The sequence below is a fragment of the Lucilia sericata genome, unplaced genomic scaffold, assembly GCF_015586225.1.
Source record: "Lucilia sericata isolate MDLA Ls3-8-SP2 unplaced genomic scaffold, ASM1558622v1 Contig000310F_arrow, whole genome shotgun sequence".
Classification (NCBI taxonomy): domain Eukaryota; kingdom Metazoa; phylum Arthropoda; class Insecta; order Diptera; family Calliphoridae; genus Lucilia; species Lucilia sericata.
Window position 1 is genome coordinate 329,957 of NW_023994334.1, and position 24,703 is coordinate 354,659.

General features: G+C 33.9%; 7 protein-coding genes and 1 pseudogene across 7 annotated transcripts; 4 read left to right on the top strand and 4 right to left on the bottom strand.

The window, feature by feature from the left end:
* The first annotated feature begins 1,318 nt into the window (after positions 1-1,318).
* Positions 1,319-3,188, top strand: LOC119603523. Its single transcript, XM_037955567.1, has 3 exons — positions 1,319-1,571; positions 1,653-1,756; positions 2,903-3,188. Exons 1-3 carry the CDS (start codon positions 1,334-1,336, stop codon positions 3,074-3,076), a joined length of 516 nt encoding a protein of 171 aa, XP_037811495.1. The 5' UTR covers positions 1,319-1,333; the 3' UTR covers positions 3,077-3,188.
* Positions 3,189-3,597: 409 nt separating this feature from the next.
* Positions 3,598-4,450, top strand: LOC119603519 (trypsin-like). Its single transcript, XM_037955564.1, has one exon. It carries the CDS (start codon positions 3,631-3,633, stop codon positions 4,393-4,395), a length of 765 nt encoding a protein of 254 aa, XP_037811492.1. The 5' UTR covers positions 3,598-3,630; the 3' UTR covers positions 4,396-4,450.
* Positions 4,451-5,359: 909 nt separating this feature from the next.
* LOC119603521 (trypsin-like) lies at positions 5,360-6,203 on the bottom strand. Its single transcript, XM_037955566.1, has one exon. It carries the CDS (start codon positions 6,187-6,189, stop codon positions 5,428-5,430), a length of 762 nt encoding a protein of 253 aa, XP_037811494.1. The 5' UTR covers positions 6,190-6,203; the 3' UTR covers positions 5,360-5,427.
* Positions 6,204-7,392: 1,189 nt separating this feature from the next.
* Positions 7,393-8,260, top strand: LOC119603520 (trypsin-like). Its single transcript, XM_037955565.1, has one exon. It carries the CDS (start codon positions 7,460-7,462, stop codon positions 8,219-8,221), a length of 762 nt encoding a protein of 253 aa, XP_037811493.1. The 5' UTR covers positions 7,393-7,459; the 3' UTR covers positions 8,222-8,260.
* Positions 8,261-9,103: 843 nt separating this feature from the next.
* On the bottom strand, positions 9,104-9,862 carry LOC119603522 (annotated as a pseudogene).
* A 2,973-nt stretch (positions 9,863-12,835) lies between these two features.
* On the top strand, positions 12,836-13,744 carry LOC119603516 (trypsin-like). Its single transcript, XM_037955560.1, has one exon. It carries the CDS (start codon positions 12,858-12,860, stop codon positions 13,641-13,643), a length of 786 nt encoding a protein of 261 aa, XP_037811488.1. The 5' UTR covers positions 12,836-12,857; the 3' UTR covers positions 13,644-13,744.
* A 2,039-nt stretch (positions 13,745-15,783) lies between these two features.
* LOC119603517 (trypsin-like) lies at positions 15,784-16,652 on the bottom strand. The gene has a single exon (XM_037955562.1). It carries the CDS (start codon positions 16,611-16,613, stop codon positions 15,846-15,848), a length of 768 nt encoding a protein of 255 aa, XP_037811490.1. The 5' UTR covers positions 16,614-16,652; the 3' UTR covers positions 15,784-15,845.
* A 3,206-nt stretch (positions 16,653-19,858) lies between these two features.
* Positions 19,859-20,732, bottom strand: LOC119603540 (trypsin). Its single transcript, XM_037955582.1, has one exon. It carries the CDS (start codon positions 20,693-20,695, stop codon positions 19,931-19,933), a length of 765 nt encoding a protein of 254 aa, XP_037811510.1. The 5' UTR covers positions 20,696-20,732; the 3' UTR covers positions 19,859-19,930.
* Positions 20,733-24,703: the final 3,971 nt, after the last annotated feature.

Consider the following 24,703-nt stretch of genomic DNA (forward strand, 5'->3'; position numbering starts at 1 on the left):
TCTATTAGTCTAGTCTATAGTCTAGTCTATAGTCTAGTCTATAGTCTAGTCTATAGTCTAGTCTATAGTCTAGTCTAGTCTAGTCTATTGCCTATTTAATATAGTCTAGTCTATATTGAAACATATAACAGATGTTAAAAGTGGGTACAAATGTCGCTCGTGACCAAAACATTCCAGGCAACATACCCCTCTTATTATACCCTCCACCACCATCAGTGGTGATAGAGGGTATATATAACTTTGTCATTCCGTGTGTAACACCAAGAAATATTCATCTGAGACCCAACAAAGTACATATATTCTGGGTCCTTATCAAATTCTGAGTCGATTTAGCTATGTCCGTATGTCCGTCTGTCTGTGTAAAACTCGCTCACGATAAAACGAAGCAATAGAGTTTAATCAAATTCACCCAAAATGTTCTTCATTTTCCTAAGTTGTTTGGTATTGAAAATGGGCAAAATCGGTTCACACCGGGAAAAGTTATGAATCAAAATTTAAAACAACCTCGAAAAAAATAAGAATTTTTTTTAACATAAAAGTAGCTGGTGGAGGGTATTTAAGATTCGGCTCAGCCGAATATAGCACTCTAACTTGCTTATAATGAAAACATTATTTATTAAAAAGAACTACTTAAATATTCCAGATATAATATTATCGTAAAATCTTAACCCATTAACTTCTATAAACACAACAACTATTCGAAAATTCACCCCAGTACGTAACAAATATTACAAGCATAAACTTCATAAAAAGAAATTAATTTATAATGGATTTAATGAAAGAGTTTTACAAGAAATTTTGTCAATATTACCCTGTTATTATTGGAGCAACGTCATATCTATATGAAGAAAATTCGAACACATATCATCGAACCATATTAACACGTCTTATTGCTGGACTATCAAATATTTTTTGTTTATTTCTGCTGGTATATTTTGGCCATAAGAGCTTGGAAATGTTTGAAACTGCACCACATTTACATCCACTTATAAAAACTGTTACCCATCTAAATCTGATACTGCGCGTTGTAGCAGTATTTTATACAGTACTTCACAGGAAGTGGCGAGAAATTAAAGATATTCAACTGAAGGTTCAATTAAAAAAACTTAAATGGAAATATTACAAAAAATATTATCGCAACAGAAAAATCGATAAACGATTTAAGCAAATTCGCTATATAAAATATGCCATCTTATTATACATGCATATCATTTCTTTTGGCATTGCATCGCGCATATCATTAGAAACTTTGAAGTGGTTGCGCTGGATACTGGTGATATGTAATGCCACTATTATGAATATGATGGTTGTAGTAATGTTTGGTTTTTTCGAAATGCTTTGGAACATTTGTCGTCTACTGCAACATCTTAACTATCATTTAGACAGTATTAACCAGAAACTGGGAAAGCCACCCCCGGATCACAAACTATTGGGTCATGAAATTCAAACAATTTTAGAAACACATGCAGAATTAGGCGATATTTTAAAGCAATTGCTAAAAGTCTTTCAATTTCAATTGTTAACAAGTCGTTTATATTCCACATTTTGTTTTATTATTGTTGCTTATTTTGGTTACGTATTCATCTTTCATTATCAAATTGATCAAATGTATTTAATACTGGGTGGTATTTCTTATTTGATTTTTTCTATAGACTTTTATATAACAGATTTAATGTGCGACATGATTGGCGAGAGTTTTAAACAATTAATAGTGTTGCTACAAATGTTCAATGAAAAGACAGCGCTCGACGAAGAGGTAATATATTACAAAATTAAAATTTTATTTAAAATACTTTTTCACGATTACAGACTATAGGAAGCACTATGGACTATAGTCAGGATTAGAGACAGATATCTGGACCACAGATTATAGAACTATAGACTATAGTCTGTACTATAGATTATAGTCTGGACTATAGGCTAGAGTCTGGACGAATTTAGTCTGAACTATAGACTAGTCTGGACTATAGACTGTAGTCTGGACTAGTCTATAGTTCAGACTATAGACTATAGTCTGGACTATAGCCTATAGTCTGGACTATAGACTATAGTCTGGACTATAGACTATAGTTCAGACTATAGACTATAGTCTGGACTATAGCCTATAGTCTGGACTATAGACTATAGTCTGGACTATAGACTATAGTCTGGACTATAGACTATAGTCTGGACTATAGACTATAGTCTGGACTATAGACTATAGTCTGGACTATAGACTGTAGTCTGGACTATAGACTATAGTCTGGACTATAGACTATAGTCTGGACTATAGACTATTGTCTGGACTATAGACTATAGTCTGGACTATAGACTATAGTCTGGACTATAGACTATAGTCTGGACTATAGACTATAGTCTGGACTATAGACTATAGTCTGGACTATAGACTATAGTCTGGACTATAGACTATAATCTGGACTATAGACTAGTCTGGACTATAGACTATAGTCTGGACTATAGACTATAGTCTGGACTATAGACTATAGTCTGGACTATAAACTATAGTCTGGACTATAGACTATAGTCTGGAATATAGACTATAGTCTAAACTATAAACTATAGTCTGGACTATAGACTATAGTCTGGACTATAAACTATAGTCTGGACTATAGACTATAGTCTGGACTATAGACTATAGTCTGGACTATAGACTATAGTCTGGACTATAGACTATAGTCTGGACTATAGACTATAGTCTGGATTATAGGCTAGAGTCTAGACGAATTTAGTAGACTGAACTATAGACTACTGTCTGAACTAAAGATTGTATTATGGACTATATATTACAGTCTGGACTACAGACTATAGTCTGGACTGTAGACTAATGTCTAAAATATGGACTTTAGTCAGGACTTAATTAGACCTTAGTCTCGAGTAATTTGTACTTTTTTTTTCATTACAGTGTGAACGATTTGCGATTTTTTTAACCAGTAAAAAAGAAATTTTCTGTGGTGGCATGGACCGATCGGCATGGTTTAGAGTAATGTCACAATTAGTATCAAACGCCTTAGTTTTAATACAAAGTCATATATCTATTATACGTTTTTTTAAGAAAAATCATTTAGAAATCGATTGAAATTTTAGACAATAAGTAAGTTAAAAATGCATTGCGAAGTTAAAAATATTATTTCTAGAATTCGGTTAAGTCGTTAGTCCCCTAGCAAATGTACTAATGTATTAAAATTATTTTGTTTAAATAAATTGTTACAAATTTCTGACAGGGTTATTTGTGAAAATCTAGTCTAACTTTTCTAATTATCTATAATTGTTCTTAGCTATTTGATAACAGAAAAACCAAAGTATTTTAAACTTCTAAAGAATTACACGTCATTGGTATTTTGCAAAACTTTTTCGCAATTTTCCCAAAGTACTTATTGGTAATCTAATGGTTAATTATTAATAGAATAATGTTTTACTTTCATTATTTTTGTAATCAACCTTGATAGATAATCTAATTGGTATAGTAAAGCAAGACATTTATAAGACAACTAGCCTTATCTTAAAAATAAACTGGAATTTTTTTAAATGTATAGTTTGCCATTAATTAGTACCCTTAAGATACAGAACATTGCAATCGTTTCATATAAAAACCTTGAGCGTTAAAATTATTCCCATAGTCTTTCCTACAACATGTTCCGCTTCATAGTCTTATTCGCTTTAATCGGTTGTGCCTTCGCTGCCTCTATACCCGAAGAATTGGATGGTCGCATAGTAAATGGTGTTGATACCACTATACAGGCTCATCCCTATCAGGTGTCTTTGCAAACCAATAGTGGTTTCCATTTCTGTGGCGCTTCCATCATCAGCGAGGACATTATTGTAACAGCCGCCCATTGTATGCAAAAATACAAAGCTCATGAGTTTAAAGTACGTCTTGGTTCTACTGCTTACAATACTGGAGGTGAATTGGTTGCTGTCAAGTCATTCCGCAGTCATGAAGGTTACAATCCCAAAACTAAAGAGTACGATGTAGCTGTCATTAAAATGGCCACGCCTGTACGTGAATCCTCCAAAATCCGTTATATTAAATTAGCCGACAAGACACCTGCTACTGGCACTACGGCTGTTGTTACTGGTTGGGGTTCCAAATGTTTCCTGCTATGCACTAAAGCTCCTACCGTTTTACAAGAAGTCGAAGTTGATATTGTGGATAGAAATGTTTGTGCTTCCAGTGAATATAAATATGGTGATCAAATCAAGGAAACTATGTTGTGTGCTTATGCTCTCAAAAAGGATGCTTGCCAAGGTGATTCTGGTGGCCCATTGGTGGCTCAAAATAAATTGGTTGGTGTGGTTTCCTGGGGTAATGGTTGTGGACGTATTGCTTATCCTGGTGTTTACTGTGATGTTGCCTCTGTACGCAGCTGGATCGAAAAGACCGCTAGAGATTTATAAATTTCTTGATGATTTTGTGTTTTAAATAAATTTACTTTAATGTCCAGAATTAAAATATGTTGTGTTTTCATTTTAAATATTCAATACCTTCACTAATAATGGAACCACCACAGAAGTGCCCACCCGCATCGAGTAGAGTGCCGGCCAAAGCACTAGTGACCCAAGAGAATAGAGTTACAAAACGCAACATGTTATTAATGAAGACTATATAATTAGTTTCTAAATTTCAGACATTGTGTCGTGACCACTTCAAGTTTTTATCTTTATCTTAATTGCCATAGTTTTTTACCAACAATAACTGTAACATGTCTACTATTTTCATAAGCTTTATAAGCCAGAGGTATTAATTTATATCGAAGCATTATAACACGTCTTTCTTTGATTTCTGCGATAGTATTAATTTGTCTCACATTAGTTATAATAAATTTTAAATTAAAAAATAATTCCAACAAATTTGTAATATTTCTATTAAGTACACTGTAGGAAATTTATATACTTATCTATATTTAGTATATAGTCTATTCTAGAGTCTAGTGAATAGTCAAGTCTATAGTCTAGTCCATATTCTAATAACTATCTAACAAAATGTTAATAATTTGTTATTAAAATGTTTAAAAAATAAGAAAACCATCTGCGGTTTAAAAACATGTACCGTTTAAAGACCAATATTCAGACATGTTGAACGCTTATGATCTTCGCTTTGATTACCTCTAATTTTTACATATTGTTTAAGTACAAAACTCAGTACATCATAATATCGGGATAGACAGATTTCAGAACGTAATAGTACAGTCTATAGTCTACTCCATAGTCAAGTCTATAGTCTAGTCTGTAGAATAGCCTAAAGTTTAGTCAATAGCCTAGTCTATAGTCTACATTCTTTTCAATATCTGGTAGGTTCTCCAGTAATTTTTCTTACAATTTGCAAACTTTAAATTTTACAATCAAAAGAAAACACTTAGAGTAATTAAAATTAAACAAATTTTATTTTAAAAAAGAGGTAAAAAAAATAAATTCAGCCTATTAAAGAAATTACAATCTTCTGCCGGTTTCCAAAATCCAGTTGCGGACAGTAGCAACATCGCAGTAAACACCGGGATAAGCAGCAAGAGCACAACCTCTACCCCAGGAAACAACACCAACCAATTCATTGTGGGCTACCAATGGGCCACCGGAATCACCTTGGCAAGCATCCTTTCTCAGAGCAGCAGCGCACAACATAGTTTCCTTGATTTCATCACCGTACTTGTATTTGCGGGAAGCGCAAAGTTCAGCATCAATAATATCTACCTCAACTTCTTGCAAAATCTTGGGAGCTCCACTGCAACCGGCGCACAAGGCACCCCAACCAGTAACAACAGACTTAGTGCCAGTAACGGGAGTTCTCTCAGACAATTTAACATAACGGATTTTGGAAGATTCACGTACAGGTGTGGCTAGCTTGATGACAGCAACATCGTAAACCATGGTATCGGGATTGTAAAGTTCATGGTATTTGAAAGCTTTGACGGCAACCAAAACACCACCCTGGTTGTATTCAGTAGAACCGAGACGTACTTTGAATTGGCTAGCTTTGTATCTTTGCATACAGTGGGCAGCTGTAACAACAACATCTTCGCTGATGATGGAACCACCACAGAAATGGAAACCGCGGTTGGTTTGCAACGACACTTGATAGGGATGGGCCTGAATGGTGGTATCAACACCATTCACTATGCGGCCATCCAAATCACCGGGAAGTATGCCGGCAAAAGCACAGCTGACTACAGCCAATAAAGTAACGAAACGGAACATGTTGTGAGTAGGACTACATGGTTTAGTTTCAAGTTCAAAGTTTTTATATGTTTAGGTCTGCAAACATTGTATGATTATTAATTTCTTATAATCTTAAAGTACTTAAACAATTATTAAGATAAGATTTAGTCATTAGTTTTGGTTTTTCCTTTTAATTAAACAAATGAATTATCAAAACAATTTCAAGATTTTATCGAAGGGTCTATCATTAGTTCCAACTTAATCTAATAGCAAATGTAAAGTTGGGATAGTTAAGAAAGTGGAATATCTAACAAAATTTTAATAATTTGTTATTAAAATGTTTAAAAGATGTATGTCATAATATCGGTATAGACAGATTTCAGAACGTAATTCCCGAGAATTATGAAATTCTGGGAATAAGAATAGTTTTCATTTGTCGAAGGAAGAGTTCAAGTGAAAAACTGTTTAAGATGTTACTTACATCACTTATAGTCGATGGAATACAACTCTCATATATGGGCGGAAGCGTTGAAGACTATTGTTAAGCTACTCGATCGACTAGGCAGTAGGATATACAACTATAGCACAGTGGCAATGTGGGATGTATTTCACTGTTCAATCGATATTACAAAGTCGAGTGTTTCCCTGATATTAGGGAACTTGTTCCCTGCCTAACACACGACTTTTATCAAGAACACATCTAATTACGGTTCATTAGACTGGAATATCGCACAACTCGTTTTAGGGAAAATTCACTATTCAGCCGTACTGCAGAATTTTCACTCCCTCTATTCTCCCTCGCACAACCTAATTTACTAGTTTAAACACAATTCACTGTGTGAATTGCGGTCATCCCCTGATGATCCAAGAAAAAAGGCTCATACAACGAGCCACCTTGCAAGATCGATTTTAAACTTATGGCACAGGGTATATAAGATTCGGTATTGCCGCATATCACAATCATACTTGTTATTTTTATAAATTGTAAGAGAATATTGTTATTGAAATTTTGCTAGATTTTCTGAATTTCATAAGAATTTAAATTTAGATTTATTATTAGATCGTCTGCTAGATAAAATCATCAAACTGTTTTGATATTTTTAATTATTATTTTAAATATTATTTAAGTTAAAGAAATGGAAAAATCAAAAACTGTTTATGTTAAACAAACGCCAAGCACTAACCCTTATCTCAATCAAAGACTACGTACTTTAAGATTATAAGAAATGAATAATCGTACTATGTTTGTGGAGCTAAACATATAAAAACTTTCAACTTGAAACTAAAACCATATAATCTTTCTCTTAACATGTTCCGTTTCATTACTTTATTGGCTGTAGTCAGCTGTGCTTTTGCCGGCATTCTTCCCGGTGATTTGGATGGCCGCATAGTGAATGGTGTTGATACCACCATTCAGGCCCATCCCTATCAAGTGTCTTTGCAAACCAACAGTGGTTTCCATTTCTGTGGTGGTTCCATCATCAGTGAAGATGTTGTTGTTACAGCTGCTCATTGTATGCAAAGATACAAAGCTAGCCAATTCAAAGTACGTCTCGGTTCCACCGAATACAATCAAGGTGGTGTTTTGGTAGCCGTCAAAGCTTTCAAATACCATGAACTTTACAATCCCGATACCATGGTTTACGATGTCGCTGTCATCAAACTAGCTGCCCCTGTACGTGAATCTTCCAAAATCCGTTATGTCAAATTGTCTGAGAAGACTCCCGCTACTGGCACTACTGCTGCTGTTACTGGCTGGGGTGCCTTGTGCGCCGGTTGCAGTGGAGCTCCCAAGATTTTGCAAGAAGTTGAGGTTGATATTATTGATGCTGAACTTTGCGCTTCCCGCAAATACAAGTACGGTAAGGAAATCAAGGAAACTATGTTGTGCGCTGCTGCTTTGAAAAAGGATGCTTGCCAAGGTGATTCCGGTGGCCCATTGGTAGCCCACAATGAATTGGTTGGTGTTGTTTCCTGGGGTAGAGGTTGCGCTGTTGCTGCTTATCCCGGTGTCTACTGTGATGTTGCTACTGTCCGCAGCTGGATTGTGGAAACTGGCAGAAGATTGTAAATTATTTAAAGATTTGAGTATTTTTTTTTAGTTTTTAATAAAAAGTTTAAAAATTAAAGTTTGAAGAGTTTTCTTTATATTCTAATATTTTGTTATAAATAAGGGTGATCTCCAAATGCAGTTAGGGTATGGGTTTGTTACAGAAATATCTTTTTAAATGTTTACCACGAAAGTTTTGGCACAAGTAAATACAAGTCGTCGGAAATACCATTAATTTCAGGTTCCATGTTACTCTGATGCTCTTTTAACGTTATTAGCATTTTGGCATAGACCAGCGATTAAATGCAGTCTCAAAGAAAAAGTTTAAAAAGGTTAAATCAAAAGTCCGTCTTTATTAGTGGTCAACTAAATTTGGCATAACGAGAAATTTAATAACAAACTTCAGTAAGTTGAAATAGTTCCAAAACCATGTATCTTTTTATTATTAAGTAACATTGAACTTCAAATCCATTTACACTCCTACTCAAGAAATGTCTTGACACACAAAAAAAAGTTCAAAGACGTTTGACTTCGACTATTCCAGAAGTGAAAGTTATATCAATAGTAAGAATAACAAAAATGAGATTCATCCTAAATAATCTTTAAAATTAAACATATAAAAGTGGATCTGTAAGCTGTTATGTCTGTCATAAGATCTTTCGCATTCAATAGGCCTCAGTAATGTCAATGTCTTTCAAAGAACTTAAAAATTAGGAAATTTAGGAAAGTTCACATAAGAGATAATCTATCAAAACCTTAAAAACTGATGGCAGTTTAAATTAACGCATGAATAGTTTTCTTTTCTCAAATTTCAAACTATACAATGCTTTAAAATAAAACGCCCTTAAAACTTTCATTAAAATAATTTTTATTGAAACCATAAAATTCAATTCATTAACTAATTTACAATCTATTGGCAGTATTTACAATCCAGCTGCGGACAGTAGCAACATCACAGTAAACACCAGGATAACCGGCACGGGCACAACCTCTACCCCAGGAAACAACACCAACCAATTTATTGTGGGCTACCAATGGGCCACCAGAATCTCCCTGGCAAGCATCCTTCTTAACAACATAAGCACACATCATAGTTCCTTGATTTCATCACCGTACTTACATTGACTGGAAGAGCAGAGTTCAGCATCAACAATATCAACTTCAACTTCTTGCAAAATTTTGGGAGCAGTTTGACAGAACAAATGGCATTTTGAACCCCAACCAGTAACAACAGCGGTGGTGTCAGTAGCGGGAGTACTTTCCGACAATTTCACGGATTTTGGATGATTCACGTACAGATGCAGCTAGCTTAATAACGGCAACATCGTAAACCATGGTATCGGGATTGTAAAGTTCATGATATTTGAAAGCTTTGACGGCGACCAAAACACCTCCCTGATTGTATTCAGTGGAACCCAAACGTACTTTGAGTTCATTAGCTTTATATTTTTGCATACAATGAGCGGCAGTAACCACAACATCCTCGCTGACAATGGAACCACCACAGAAATGGAAACCAATGTTGGTTTGCAAAGAAACTTGATAGGGATGGGCTTGTATGGTGGTATCAACACCATTCACAATACGGCCATCCAAATCATCTGGGATAAAACCGGCAAAAGCACAACTGATTACAGCGAATAGAGCTACGAAACGGAACATGTCGTAAAAATACTGTATGGACTAGTCTCGTGTTTAAAATTTGTATATACATATGTTTACACGTAATCTGGGGGCCATTATTATAATCTTAATACTTAATAAACGATTAAGATAAGAATGTTTATTTAAAATAATTTTGGGTTTTCCTATTTATTTTCGAAGTTATTATAAACAAAACAGTTGGTGAAAGTGATTTAAAGATTTTGGCAATACAGCTTTGATAATAAGATAAAATGACAGCTATATTTTCAAATAAAAATAATTTATGAAATTGGAAAAATCTAGCGAATTCCCCATGACGTTTAATTCTATAGATTATTTTTTTTAATAAATTGTTATCAAAATGTGGAAACCATAAAACGATTTGAAATCGTTTTCTTGCAAATTATTTATTAGGAATCATTTTCAAATTATACAAAGTAACACTGACCTATACAATTTAAACTATTCTATTATTATTGCATTAAAGTAGCGAATTAGTTATTTTCCGGCGATTGTACTTTATAGTTTCGTTAGTTTCGTTAATTTCGTTAGTTTCGTTATTTTCGTTAGTTTCGTTAGCTTCGCTAGTTTCGTTAGTTTCGTTAGTTCCGTTAGTTTGCTAGTTTCGTTATTTTCGTTAGTTTCGTAATTTTCGTTAGTTTCGTTAGATTCGTTAGTTTCGTTAGTCGTTAGATTCGTTAGTTCGTTAGTTCGTTAGTTTCGTTAGTTTCGTTAGTTTCGTTAGTTCGTTAGTTTCGTTAGTTTCGTTAGTTTCGTTAGTTTCGTTAGTTCGTTAGTTTCGTTAGTTTCGTTAGTTCGTTAGTTTCGTTAGTTTCGTTAGTTCGTTAGTTTCGTTAGTTTCGTTAGTTTCGTTAGTTTCGTTAGTTTCGTTAGTTTCGTTAGTTTCGTTAGTTAGTTAGTAGTTAGTAGTAGTTAGTTAGTAGTTAGTAGTTAGTTAGTTAGTAGTAGTTAGTTAGTAGTTAGTTAGTTAGTTAGTTAGTTAGTTAGTAGTTAGTTAGTTAGTTAGTTAGTTAGTTAGTAGTTAGTTAGTAGTAGTTAGTTAGTTAGTTAGTTAGTTAGTTAGTTAGTTAGTTTAGTTAGTTAGTTAGTTAGTTAGTTAGTTAGTTAGTTAGTTAGTTAGTTAGTTAGTTAGTTAGTTAGTTAGTTAGTTAGTTAGTTAGTTAGTTAGTTAGTTAGTTAGTTAGTTAGTTAGTTAGTTAGTTAGTTAGTTAGTTAGTTAGTTAGTTAGTTAGTTAGTTAGTTAGTTAGTTAGTTAGTTAGTTAGTTAGTTAGTTAGTTAGTTAGTTAGTTAGTTAGTTAGTTAGTTAGTTAGTTAGTTAGTTAGTTAGTTAGTTAGTTAGTTAGTTAGTTAGTTAGTTAGTTAGTTAGTTAGTTAGTTAGTTAGTTAGTTAGTTAGTTAGTTAGTTAGTTAGTTAGTTAGTTAGTTAGTTAGTTAGTTAGTTAGTTAGTTAGTTAGTTAGTTAGTTAGTTAGTTAGTTAGTTAGTTAGTTAGTTAGTTAGTTAGTTAGTAGTAGTAGTTAGTTAGTTAGTTAGTAGTTAGTTAGTTAGTTAGTAGTTAGTTAGTTAGTTAGTTAGTTAGTTAGTTAGTAGTTAGTTAGTTAGTTAGTTAGTTAGTTAGTTAGTAGTTAGTTAGTTAGTAGTTAGTTAGTTAGTTAGTTAGTTAGTAGTTAGTTAGTTAGTTAGTTAGTTAGTTAGTTAGTAGTTAGTTAGTTAGTTAGTTAGTAGTAGTTAGTTAGTAGTTTAGTTAGTTAGTTAGTAGTTAGTAGTTAGTTAGTTAGTTAGTTAGTTAGTTAGTTAGTAGTAGTTAGTTAGTAGTTAGTTAGTTAGTTAGTTAGTAGTTAGTTAGTTAGTTAGTTAGTTAGTTAGTTAGTTAGTAGTTAGTTAGTTAGTTAGTTAGTTAGAGTTAGTTAGTTAGTTAGTTAGTAGTTAGTTAGTTAGTTAGTTAGTTAGTAGTTAGTTAGTTAGTTAGTGTTAGTTAGTTAGTTAGTTAGTTAGTTAGTTAGTTAGTTAGTTAGTTAGTTAGTTAGTTAGTTAGTTAGTTAGTTAGTTAGTTAGTTAGTAGTTAGTTAGTTAGTTAGTTAGTTAGTTAGTTAGTTAGTTAGTTAGTTAGTTAGTAGTAGTTAGTTAGTTAGTTAGTTAGTTAGTGTTAGTTAGTTAGTTAGTTAGTTAGTTAGTTAGTTAGTTAGTTAGTTAGTTAGTTAGTTAGTTAGTTAGTTAGTTAGTTAGTTAGTTAGTTAGTTTAGTTAGTTTAGTTAGTTAGTAGTTAGTAGTTAGTTAGTTAGTTAGTTAGTTAGTTAGTTAGTTTAGTAGTTAGTTAGTTAGTTAGTTAGTTAGTTAGTTAGTTAGTTAGTTAGTAGTTAGTTAGTTAGTAGTTAGTTAGTTAGTTAGTTAGTTAGTTAGTTAGTTAGTTCAAATCGGTACCAACCTATTGCATATACGTATACTAGATAAGATTCGGAAAAACCCCTCCAAATTATTCCTACTAAAGACTTAATCAAACAGACCACAAGAAATACTATACAATATGACTTATCGGTTCCCACGATAGCCGCTACACGTGCCTAATACGGTAAACTGTTTACAACAAAACCAAAGATAACACCAAACAATATGTATCAGTTCCAAAAAAAAATATTAACAATATCATGAGTTTATACTAAATTGATTTTTAAAGATTATTTTTCAATGGGAATTCCGCTAAATTTACCAAATTTTTTTATTTCTATTAAACAATTTTTAAAATCTGCCAATTTCTTAAACTGATAAAACAAACTATTTCAATTAATAACTATATTTAATTTTCTACTTCTAAGATTAGCCTACGACAATTTCATTTAGTTTTTGGTCGAAAAAAGCTTACTTATCAGTTCAAAATTAAACTAATCCATATCTTAAGAAAAATCCCTAAAAAGCTATAGATAAGATTATAACCACCAACATCTGGTATAAAAACTATTAGTGTGCGTATGTTAACCACAGTCTTTCTTAAAACATGTTGCGTTACGTAGCTTTCTTCGCTTTGGTCAGTTGTACCTTTGCCGGTACTTTTCCCGATTACTTGGAGGGACGCATTGTAAATGGTGTTAATACCACCATTCAGGCCCATCCCTATCAGGTTTCTTTGCAAACCAATAGTGGTTTCCATTTCTGTGGCGGTTCCATCATCAGCAAAGACATTATTGTAACCGCTGCCCATTGCATGCAAAGATACAAGGCCCATGAATTCAAAGTACGTTTGGGTTCTACCGAATACAATCAGGGTGGTGAATTGGTTGCTGTTAAGACTTTCAAATTCCATGAAGGTTACAATCCCGATACCATGGTTAACGATGTTGCCGTCATCCAACTAGCCAGACCTGTGAGTGAATCCGCCTCTATCCGTTATGTAAAATTGGCTGAAAATACTCCCGTCACCGGTACTACCGCTGTTGTTACAGGCTGGGGCGCTAAATGCTTCTTGTTGTGCCAAACCGCTCCCATTGTTTTGCAAGAAGTCGAAGTAGATATTATTGATAATGCTTTGTGTGCCTCCAGTGAATATAAATATGGTGATGACATCAAGGAAACCATGTTGTGTGCTTATGCTGTTAAGAAGGATGCTTGCCAAGGTGATTCCGGCGGCCCATTGGTAGCCAACAATGAATTGGTTGGTGTTGTGTCTTGGGGTAAAGGTTGTGCTATTGCTGGTTATCCCGGTGTCTATTGTGATGTAGCTACTGTTCGCAGCTGGATCGAAAAGACTGTTAAGGAATTTGTTAAAGAATACTCTTTCTTGTAAAGTACTTTACTAAAAATTTTAGTTAAAACTGAAAGTTTGCCGTAATGGAAGAACTTTTATAAAGTTCTGATATTTTGAATAAAAATATTTCAAAATTTAAATTAAAAATGTGCATTTTTAATTGAAAATATGAATGATTTTAAAATTTATCACTTCGAATAAAAATTGATTTTCGAAGGAAAATATAAATCAAAATTATTTACCGTCTGATGAAAGAAAAAGTAACAAAATGTCCTCCTTAGTGGATAGAGGCTTATAATATGAATAACTAACTAATTGACAAAGATTTTTTGATAAAAATAATAAAACACCAATAAAATATAATTTTAGTGTTTTACTCACCTCAATTTTTTTTTAAATTGATTTTTTACTTAATTTTTTTTTTAATTTTTTATTACAATATTACGCCCGAACCGTTTCCCGTTTTATTTACATTATTTATAATATGGGCAACTCTACTACGCACTGATATATGCCCTTAAAACAATAACAACACTTGTTGCTATTGTTTTTGTAAACAAAAACTTTTATTTTACTTTTACTATTAAGATTTGGCATTTTATTTCTCATGCTCTTTTTTTGGGCCTTTCATCTCACCCCACCAACAACAAACACACAATTCCTAACAAACAAAAACTTGCATGAACAAACACAATAACTACGTCTTTTTCTTTGCTCTACTTTTACTATTGAGATTTGTTTACTTCATTTTCTTCTCTTGCTCTTTTTTATGTGACAAAAATATAAACAACAACACTTTTAATGCATCATCACCCCATCATCACCAACATACTCACACAAACTCTTGTATAAAAGGCTTTAGCTTAGAAAGAAAAAAAACACTAACAATTTAACACCGCTTTGATGCAAATAACAACAACCATAAGGAAATAATTTACATATACACACTTTTCTAGAGACTTTTTTGTTTGCACTGATTTATTTAGATAAAAACTCTAATTTAACACTTAATTTTTATAATTTTTTATAGCTTTCTTATTAAATAACTTTATTTTGATAAAAATGTTAAGGATTTTATTAATTTACTTCACTTTTGTCGGTTTTAATTTACACTTAAACGGACGAAATTTTTGTTGCAACTGATTTTAGTAATGACCGCGAATGAACTAAATTATTTGACCATTAGTGAGTATAGAGTTGCCAGGGAAGAAAGGATTGTAGGAGATGAGAGGATTTGTTATGGGAAATTTTCATGTTTGTGACTTTTTGGGATAATGAGTACAAATTGGAGTTGTTAAGCGAAAGTAATTAAATGTTGGAATGTTAACAATGTTAATTATTGCAATAAGACACAGTAGGTCAAAATAGAAAACTTTTTGGAAAAAATCTAGAACTGACGTAGAACTAAACTAGAATTGAATTAGAACTGAACTAGAATTGAACTAGAACTGAACTAGAACTGAACTAGAACTGAAACTAGAACTGAACTAGAACTGAACTAGAACTGAACTAGAACTGAACTAGAACTGAACTAGAACTGAACTAGAACTGAACTAGAACTGAACTAGAACAGAACTAGAACTGAACTAGAACTGAACTAGAACTGAACTAGAACTGAACTAGAACTGAACTAGAACTGAACTAGAACTGAACTAGAACTGAACTAGAACTGAACTAGAACTGAACTAGAACTGAACTAGAACTGAACTAGAACTGAACTAGAACTGAACTAGAACTGAACTAGAACTGAACTAGAACTGAACTAGAACTGAACTAGAACTGAACTAGAACTGGAACTAGAACTGAACTAGAACTGAACTAGAACTGAACTAGAACTGAACTAGAACTGAACTAGAACTGAACTAGAACTGAACTAGAACTGAACTAGAACTGAACTAGAACTGAACTAGAACTGAACTAGAACTGAACTAGAACTGAACTAGAACTGAACTATAACTGAACTATAACTGAACTATAACTGAACTAGAACTGAACTAGAACTGAACTATAACTGAACTAGAACTGAACCAGAACTGAACTAGAACTGAAATAGAAGTGAATTAGAACTGAACTAGAAGTGTATTAGAACTAAACTAGAACTAAACTAAAACTGAACAAGAACCGAACTAGAACTGACCTATAACTCGAATAACTTTTCAAATATGTAAAACAAACTGAATTTTTTCTTTTGTTGTAATTAACACTTAAATTTTATTCAAATAAATTTGTACTTTGTAAAATTTACAAACTCTTGGCAGTCTTTTCAATCCAGCTGCGGACAGTAGCAACATCGCAGTAGTATACACCGGGATAGCCAGCAAGGGCACAACCTTTACCCCAGGAAACAACACCGACCAATTTGTTGTTGGCAACCAAAGGACCACCAGAATCACCTTGGCAAGCATCCTTCTTAACAGCATAAGCACACAACATAGTTTCCTTGATGTCATCACCATATTTGTATTCGCTGGAAGCGCAGGTCTTCTCATCAACAATATCGACCTCAACCTTTTGCAAAACTTTAGGGGCAGTTTGGCAGAACAAGAAGCACTTAGAACCCCAACCAGTAACGACAGCTGTGGTGCCAGTAGCAGGTGTCTTCTCAGCCAATTTAACATAACGTACCTTGGAAGATTCACGCACTGGAGTGGCCAATTTGATAACGGCAACATCATTAACCATGGTTTCGGGATTATAACCTTCGTGGTATTTGAAAGACTTGACGGCAACCAATTCACCACCATTATCGTATTCAGTGGAACCCAAACGTACTTTGAATTGGTAGGCCTTGTAGGATTGCATGCAATGAGCAGCAGTTACAATAATGTCTTCGCTGATGATGGAACCACCGCAGAAATGGAAACCATTGTTGGTTTGCAAAGAAACCTGATAGGGATGGGCCTGAATGGTGGTATCAACACCATTGACAATGCGGCCATCCAAATCATTGGGAATAGCGCCCGCCAAGGCACAACTAACGAAAGCGAATAGAGCTACAAACCGGAACATGTTGTAGAAAAGACTGTATTGATTGTTAAGACCATCAAGGTTTTTATAGGATTTCAACGAAATAAATCACAGAAAAATAATTTATGATTATATTGTTATCAACGTTGGTCTAATACTATAGCCATGTAGTAGGTTCTTAAAGATAAGCTAACTGTTTATTTTTGGCTAAAACTATTAATGTTGTCTATCTTTTACGCTGTATTTCAATTATCTATATATTTTTAAGAAAGATCGAAATCGTTTTGCAAGAAGTTTGTAGTTCTAGTATTTTATTGATAATTTCTTCAGATTATAAAAACTTTGAGAAATTTATCAATGACTACCTATTCACGTTTCTTAAACATAATTTTCAATTAATATATTTGTAAATTGATTATTAAATACTATAACTAATATTATATATAAAATTTTGGCAAAAACTACTATTCTATTTGTTTATTTCAGATAGCAGTTGTAATGAACACATGAACGTATTGCACGGTGACCATTAAAGTATAAATACATATGTATTTTCAAAGTATTTCTTGATAACTAGTAAATTTGCTCGACAATATGGAATAGAGCTATAAGAATCGCATATATGTTTTATTGAAGTATATAAATTAATTATTTACGAAAATCTGGCGCATACCTTAAGGCGGTCAAATTATAAAGTAAATAAAGATAGATTCGGCAGTTCTGAAACTTATATACCCTTCATCATTATAAGTACCTACTTCTTCCATTATACATAAATTATTTTCGACAAATATCAGTGCGAAATGAATCATGGAATACGATAGAGCTACTAACAAACTCAATTGGGAATGTATTAGAAACGAACTAAAAGTACCAGACACCTGTCCGTTTATTTTTTTAATAAACAACGATAAGTATTACATATTTTCGGTATGTATTTTAGTTTAAGAGATATAAGGTTAACGAATTTAACTGTTTTTACCCCCTATATTCGAATTTCTAAAAATACCTTCTTAGTAGATCGAGGATTCAAATTTTAATAAATGTGTAATTGACAAAGATTACTTTGATAAAAGGTTTAAGAGAAAAATAAAATGTAAGTAACTTCAATTTTTTACTCACCTTAATTTTTGTAATTAGCTTTTCTACTACTTTTTACAATATTATAATTTAGTTTAATTATAAACGCGCGAACCGTTTCCCGTTTTATTTACATTTTTTTATAATATGGGCAACTCTACTACGCACTAATATTTACTCTGTAAACAATAACAACACTTGTTGCTATTCTTTTTTTACTATTAAGATTTGGAATTTTTTTCTTATGCTCTTTTTTTAACACATTTCGATGCATTTCACCTCATCCCACCAACAACAAACACACAATTTCTTACAAACAAGACTTTGCATGAACGAAAACAATAACTACGTTTTTTCTTTGCTCTGCTTTTACTATTGAGATTTTTTTACTTCTTTATTTCTCTTGCTCTTTTTTTCTGTGACAAAAATATAAACAACAACACTTTTAATGCATCATCACCTACATTCACACACAAACTCTTGTGTAAAGGGCTTTAGCTTAGAAAAAAACACTAACAACTTAACACCGCTTTGTTGCAAATAACAACAACCACAAGGAAATATTTTGCATATACACACTTTTTTGAGACTTTTTTTTGGCACTGATTTATTTCGCTAAAAACTTTAATTTAACACTTATTTTTTATAATTTTTTACAGCTTTCTTATTAAATAACATTATTATGATAAACATTTTAAGGATTTTATTAATTTACTTCACTTTTTTCGGATTTAATTTACACTTAAACGGACGAAATTTTTTTGCGACTGATTTTCGTAATGACCGCGAGTGAACTAAATTATTTGAGTACTAGTGAGTGTAGAGTTGTCAGTGAAGAAAGGATTGTAGGAGATGAGAGGATTTTGTTAAGGGAAATTTTTTTGTTATTTTTTAAATGAGGAAATTATTAATTACAAATCCATGGGCAATAAAAAAAAGGAATTATTATTATTTGGGATAAAATTTTATATGGTACTGAACTAGAACTGAACTAGAACTAAACTAGAACTGAACTAGAACTGAACTAGAACTGAACTAGAACTGAACTAGAACTGAACTAGAACTGAACTAGAACTGAACTAGAACTGAACTAGAACTGAACTAGAACTGAACTAGAACTGAACTAGAACTGAACTAGAACTGAACTAGAACTGAACTAGAACTGAACTAGAACTGAACTAGAACTGAACTAGAACTGAACTAGAACTTAACTAGAACTGAACTAGAACTAAACTAGAACTAAACTAGAACTGAACTAGAACTGAACTAGAACTGAACTAGAACTGAACTAGAACTGAACTAGAACTGAACTAGAACTGAACTAGAACTGAACTAGAACTGAACTAGAACTGAACTAGAACTGAACTAGAACTGAACTAGAACTGAACTAGAACTGAACTAGAACTGAACTAGAACTGAACTAGAACTGAACTAGAACTGAACTAGAACTGAACTAGAACTGAACTAGAACTGAACTAGAACTGAACTAGAACTGAACTAGAACTGAACTAGAACTGAACTAGAACTGAACTAGAACTGAACTAGAACTGAACTAGAACTGAACTAGAACTGAACTAGAACTGAACTAGAACTGAACCAGAACTAAACTAGAACTAACTAGAACTGAACTAGAACTGAACTAGAACTGAACTAGAACTGAACTAGAACTGAACTAGAACTGAACTAGAACTGAACTAGAACTGAACTAGACTGAACTAGAACTAGAACTGAACTAGAACTGAACTAGAACTGAACTAGAACTGAACTAGAACTGAACTAGAACTGAACTAGAACTGAACTAGAACTGAACTAGAACTGAACTAGAACTGAACTAGAACTGAACTAGAACTGAACTAGAACTGAACTAGAACTAACAAGAACAGAACTATAACAATAAACAGTTCAGTGTGAAAATTATTAAAATAAATAACATTTGAAGAAGCTAGAGTCTCATACAATTCGTATAGACTACCAACTTTCTTATCATTACATCAATTTCAGTATAAAAATAATCAAAATTAAATTTCAGATTATCTAACATTAAAAAAACACATTTAACTGGTTGGTTAGAGATAAAATACTGAGATAAGAACAATATATTAAAAGCTGAATTTATATAACGCCCACTATAGCTTGGAATAATCGAAAGCCTTGCAAAAAAATCCGAAATCCCTTGAACCCTACACCCGAAATCAAACATTTTTAAATTAATCCAAATTAAATGCAATTTATTAACACAAATAAAGAATAGTATGAAAGAATTATAAATCATTCAAAATTTACAATTCCTTGGCAGTCTTTTCGATCCAACTACGCACAGAAGGAACATCACAGTATACACCAGGATAACCTGAACGAGCACAGCCAGCACCCCAGGAAACAATGCCAACCAATTCGTTGTTGGCCACCAATGGGCCACCAGAATCTCCTTGACAAGCATCCTTATTGACAGCATAAGCACAAACCATGGTTTCCTTAATCTGGCTGCCATATTTGTATTCACTGGAGGCACAGGCCTTCTCATCAACAATATCCACCTGAACTTCTTGCAAAGTCTTGGGCAAGCTGATGCAGGTCAAATAACACTTAGTGCCCCAGCCTGTAACCACAGCGGGAGTACCAGTGGGAGGTGTCTTTTCAGCCAATTTAATATAACGGATTTTGGAAGATTCACGTACAGGCGTAGCCAATTTAATAACAGCAACATCATTAACCATGGTCTTGGAATTGTAACCCTCATGGAATTTGAAGGCCTTAACAGCTACTACCTCTCCGCCAGTATTGTATTCAGTTGTACCCAAACGTACCTTGAATTGGGAAGCGGTATAAGACTGCATGCAATGAGCAGCTGTTACCACAATATCTTCACTAATGATGGAACCACCACAGAAATGGCTGCCCGAGTTGGTTTGCAAAGAAACCTGATAGGGATGAGCTTGAATAGTGGTATCCACACCATTTACTATGCGGCCATCCAATTCATCGGGCAGTGTGCCCGCAAAGGCACAACTAACTAAAGCAAATACAGATACGAAACGCAACATTTTGTCGAAGAGACTACATGGAATGCAACCAAAGAATTGGCATTTATATTCAAAATTCGTGGTGCGCAAAAGAAATCACAACTAAGTGCTTGATATTATCTAAAACATGTTAATACTACAGTGGATCCATTGGCCTACTATTTGTAGTAGTTTTGAAAACTTGTCAAGATAAGACAAATGTATGTGTGAAGAATTTTTACTACTTAAAAAATTCGCTGAATAATTGAGAATTCTTATTTATTTGCAAAATAATAAATCATTTTATATTAATCAATAATCGACCATCAATCATATAAACGGTTTAAATTTTGTCGGTACAACAATTTATAAATAGTTATAGATGTAACTTATCTCAATATTTTTTTGCTCCCATTGATTAGCAATTATTTCTGCAAAATGTAGCCTTCATTTTTGTTACCGAAAGGACTAGATCCATTTAAAATATACCTACTTATAGAATATTCGGAGAAGTGTTCGAATCACATTGTTGATATAATAATCCCTTTTATATAAATTAATCGGTTCTAGATCATTTTTGTTAGTTAATTAGTTAGTTAGTTAGTTAGTCAGTTAGTTAGTTAGTTAGTTAGTTTAGTTAGTTTAGCTTAGTTAGTTTAGTTAGTTAGTTAGGTTAGTTAGTTAGCTTATGTTAGTTAGTGTTAGTTAGTTAGTTAGTTGTTAGTTAGTTAGTTAGTTAGTTAGTTTTATTTAGTTAGTTAGTTTAGTTCTTTAGTTTATATTATTTTATTCGTTTCGTTCGTTCGTTCGTTCGTTCGTTCGTTCGTTCGTTCGTTCGTTCGTTCGTTGTTCGTTTTCGTTCGTTCGTTTCGTTCGTTCGTTTTCGTTTCGTTCGTTCGTTCGTTCGTTCGTTCGTTCGTTCGTTCGTTCGTTCGTTCGTTCGTTCGTTCGTTTCGTTCGTTCGTTTTCGTTTCGTTCGTTCGTTCGTTCGTTCGTCGTTTCGTTCGTTCGTTTCGTTCGTTCGTTCGTTCGTTCGTTCGTTCGTTCGTTCGTTCGTTTCTTCGTTCGTTCGTTCGTTCGTTTCGTTCGTTTCGTTCGTTCGTTCGTTCGTTCGTTCGTTCGTTCGTTCGTTCGTTCGTTCGTTTTTTTCGTTTTCGTTCGTTTCGTTCGTTCGTTCGTTCGTTCGTTCGTTCGTTCGTTCGTTTTCGTTCGTTCTTCGTTCGTTCGTTCGTTCGTTCGTTTTTCGTTCGTTCGTTCGTTCGTTTCGTTCGTTCGTTCGTTCGTTCGTTCGTTCGTTCGTTCGTTCTTCGTTCGTTCGTTCGTTCGTTCGTTCGTTCGTTAGTTCGTTCGTTCGTTCGTTCGTTCGTTTCGTTCGTTCGTTTCGTTCGTTCGTTCGTTCGTTCGTTCGTTCGTTCGTTCGTTAGTTCGTTCGTTTCGTTTCGTTCGTTCGTTCGTTCGTTCGTTCGTTCGTTCGTTCGTTCGTTCGTTCGTTCGTTCGTTCGTTCGTTCGTTTCGTTCCTTCGTTCGTTCGTTCGTTCGTTCGTTCGTCGTTCGTTCGTTCGTTCGTTCGTTTCGTTCGTTCGTTCGTTCGTTCGTTCGTTCGTTCGTTCGTTCGTTCGTTCGTTCGTTCGTTCGTTGTTAGTTCGTTCGTTCGTTCGTTCGTTCGTTCGTTCGTTCGTTCGTTCAGTTTCGTTCGTTCGTTCGTTCGTTCGTTCCGTTCGTTCGTTCGTTCGTTCGTTAGTTCGTTCGTTCGTTCGTTGTTCGTTCGTTCGTTCGTTCGTTCGTTCGTTCGTTTTCGTTCGTTCGTTCGTTCGTTCGTTCGTTCGTTCGTTCGTCGTTCGTTTCGTTCGTTCGTTCGTTCGTTCGTTCGTTCGTTTTCGTTCGTTCGTTCGTTCGTTCGTTTTCGTTCGTTCGTTCGTTCGTTCGTTCGTTCGTTCGTTCGTTCGTTCTTCGTTTCGTTCGTTCGTTCGTTCGTTCGTTCGTTCGTTTTCGTTCGTTCGTTTCGTTCGTTCGTTCGTTCGTTTCGTTCGTTCGTTCGTTTCGTTCGTTTCGTTCGTTCGTTTCCGTTCGTTCGTTCGTTTTCGTTCGTTCGTTCGTTCGTTCGTTCGTTCTTTCGTTCGTTCGTTTCGTTCGTTCGTTCGTTCGTTCGTTTCGTTCGTTCGTTCGTTCGTTCGTTCGTTCGTTCGTTTTCGTTCGTTCTTCGTTCGTTCGTTCGTTCTTTCGTTTTCGTTCGTTCGTTCGTTTCGTTCGTTCGTTTCGTTCGTTCGTTCGTTCGTTCGTTCGTTCGTTCGTTCGTTCGTTTCGTTTCGTTCGTTCGTTCGTTCGTCGTTTCGTTCGTTTCGTTCGTTCGTTTCGTTCGTTCGTTCGTTCTTCGTTCGTTCGTTCGTTCGTTCGTTCGTTCGTTTCGTTCGTTCGTTCGTTCGTTCGTTCGTTCGTTCGTTCTTTCGTTCGTTCGTTCGTTCGTTCGTTCGTTCGTTTCGTTCGTTCGTTCGTTCGTTCGTTCGTTCGTTCGTTCGTTCGTTTCGTTTCGTTCGTTCGTTCGTTCGTTCGTTCGTTCGTTCGTTCGTTCGTTCGTTCGTTGTTTCGTTCGTTCGTTTTCGTTCGTTCTTCGTTCGTTCGTTCGTTCGTTCGTTCGTTCGTTCGTTCGTTTGTTCGTTTTCGTTCGTTCGTTCGTTCGTTCGTTCGTTCGTTCGTTCGTTTCGTTTCGTTCGTTCGTTCGTTCGTTCGTTCGTTCGTTTCGTTCGTTCGTTCGTTCGTTTCGTTCGTTCGTTCGTTCGTTCGTTCGTTCGTTCGTTCGTTCTTCTCTCGTTTCCGTTCGTCTCGTTCGTTTCGTCCCCCTGTCTTCTCGGTTTTCCTCCCTCCTCTTTCCCCGTCTTTCTCTCTCCTTTCCCCTCTTCCTCCTCTCCTCCCCTCTTCCTCCTCCTGATTTCCTTCTCTCCTATTCCTATTTGCCATCGTCTCCTAGCTAGACAAAATGTAGACTAGACAGTGCGTATTTCTTATCACTCTAGAGCAGACTATATTACTTACAAACAATAGTTTGTGATTATACAATTTAACAACAACAATTAATTTCTAGAACTTAATTCTTTTTTAAGTAATTTTATCAATGAAATTTGCGAAAAAGTCAATACAATTGTACAAACATATCGACTTCTTTTTATGTCGATCATATTTGTAGAGATATGATCATGGTAGACTACAAAACTATACTACTATTAACAAAGTTAGTAAAACTCTAATATATAGTTTTATTTAATTCAGAGTGAAAAGCTTTCCAATAACTATTTCAGATTCAAAATATTGGCCCGAAATAATGCATAATACATATAAATGCATCAATAGGGAATGTAGGTGATCCCTATAAATACCTAATATCTATCTATGCATCCAAAAATAATACCAGATGTACAGTTACTTAAAAATTTCCTTCAAACACGCCTTATGTCAAAAACCTATCTATCTAAATCTTATCGAAATTGTATTAGTGAATGTTTTTTGATTTCTTTAAAAATAGACGCGTGCTCTAACTTTACTTTGCGTCATTAATTATTTATTTTGTTTATCTATAATCTATTTATTTATACTAAATAATACGTACTTATAAAAATTTATTTAAAAAAATTTGTTTTGATTAATTTTTTTTTATACCTTTAGATACTCGAAACTTATCTATTGTTTTATAAACAAAAAGATATTTTTTTGCAAAGCGAAATTGAGCGAAAAAGGAGGAAAAACCCAAAAGTGATTGACATTTAGAAGTGTCATACTTAGTCGTTGTTTTTAGTTTAAGTTTAAATTAAATGTATTAATTTTATAATTAAAAACACACGCATGTTTTAGGAATAAAACTAAATATTATTTTAATTTTTAATCCAAAAATATTACTATCTCAATCAAATGAAGTGTTTAGTTTAATCTAGTGTAAATAAAAAGTTGTGAGGTACTAAAAGAAAGAGAGAGAGAGAGAGTAAGTGATCTACATTTAATCTGCATTAAATTGTAATCAAGTACATTTAATTAATAATTATAATTAATAATTTTTTAGAT

Bases quoted from the DNA above. Each gene is read 5' to 3' on its own strand.
- LOC119603540 (XM_037955582.1), bottom strand. From the start codon at position 20,695: ATGTTGCGTTTCGTATCTGTATTTGCTTTAGTTAGTTGTGCCTTTGCG.
- LOC119603521 (XM_037955566.1), bottom strand. From the start codon at position 6,189: ATGTTCCGTTTCGTTACTTTATTGGCTGTAGTCAGCTGTGCTTTTGCC.
- LOC119603516 (XM_037955560.1), top strand. From the start codon at position 12,858: ATGTTGCGTTACGTAGCTTTCTTCGCTTTGGTCAGTTGTACCTTTGCC.
- LOC119603523 (XM_037955567.1), top strand. From the start codon at position 1,334: ATGCTTTGGAACATTTGTCGTCTACTGCAACATCTTAACTATCATTTA. The intron at 1,572-1,652 runs GTTACGTATTCA...TTTTTTCTATAG, and splicing joins TATTATTGTTGCTTATTTTG to ACTTTTATATAACAGATTTA. The intron at 1,757-2,902 runs GTAATATATTAC...TTTTCATTACAG, and splicing joins AGACAGCGCTCGACGAAGAG to TGTGAACGATTTGCGATTTT.
- LOC119603519 (XM_037955564.1), top strand. From the start codon at position 3,631: ATGTTCCGCTTCATAGTCTTATTCGCTTTAATCGGTTGTGCCTTCGCT.
- LOC119603517 (XM_037955562.1), bottom strand. From the start codon at position 16,613: ATGTTCCGGTTTGTAGCTCTATTCGCTTTCGTTAGTTGTGCCTTGGCG.
- LOC119603520 (XM_037955565.1), top strand. From the start codon at position 7,460: ATGTTCCGTTTCATTACTTTATTGGCTGTAGTCAGCTGTGCTTTTGCC.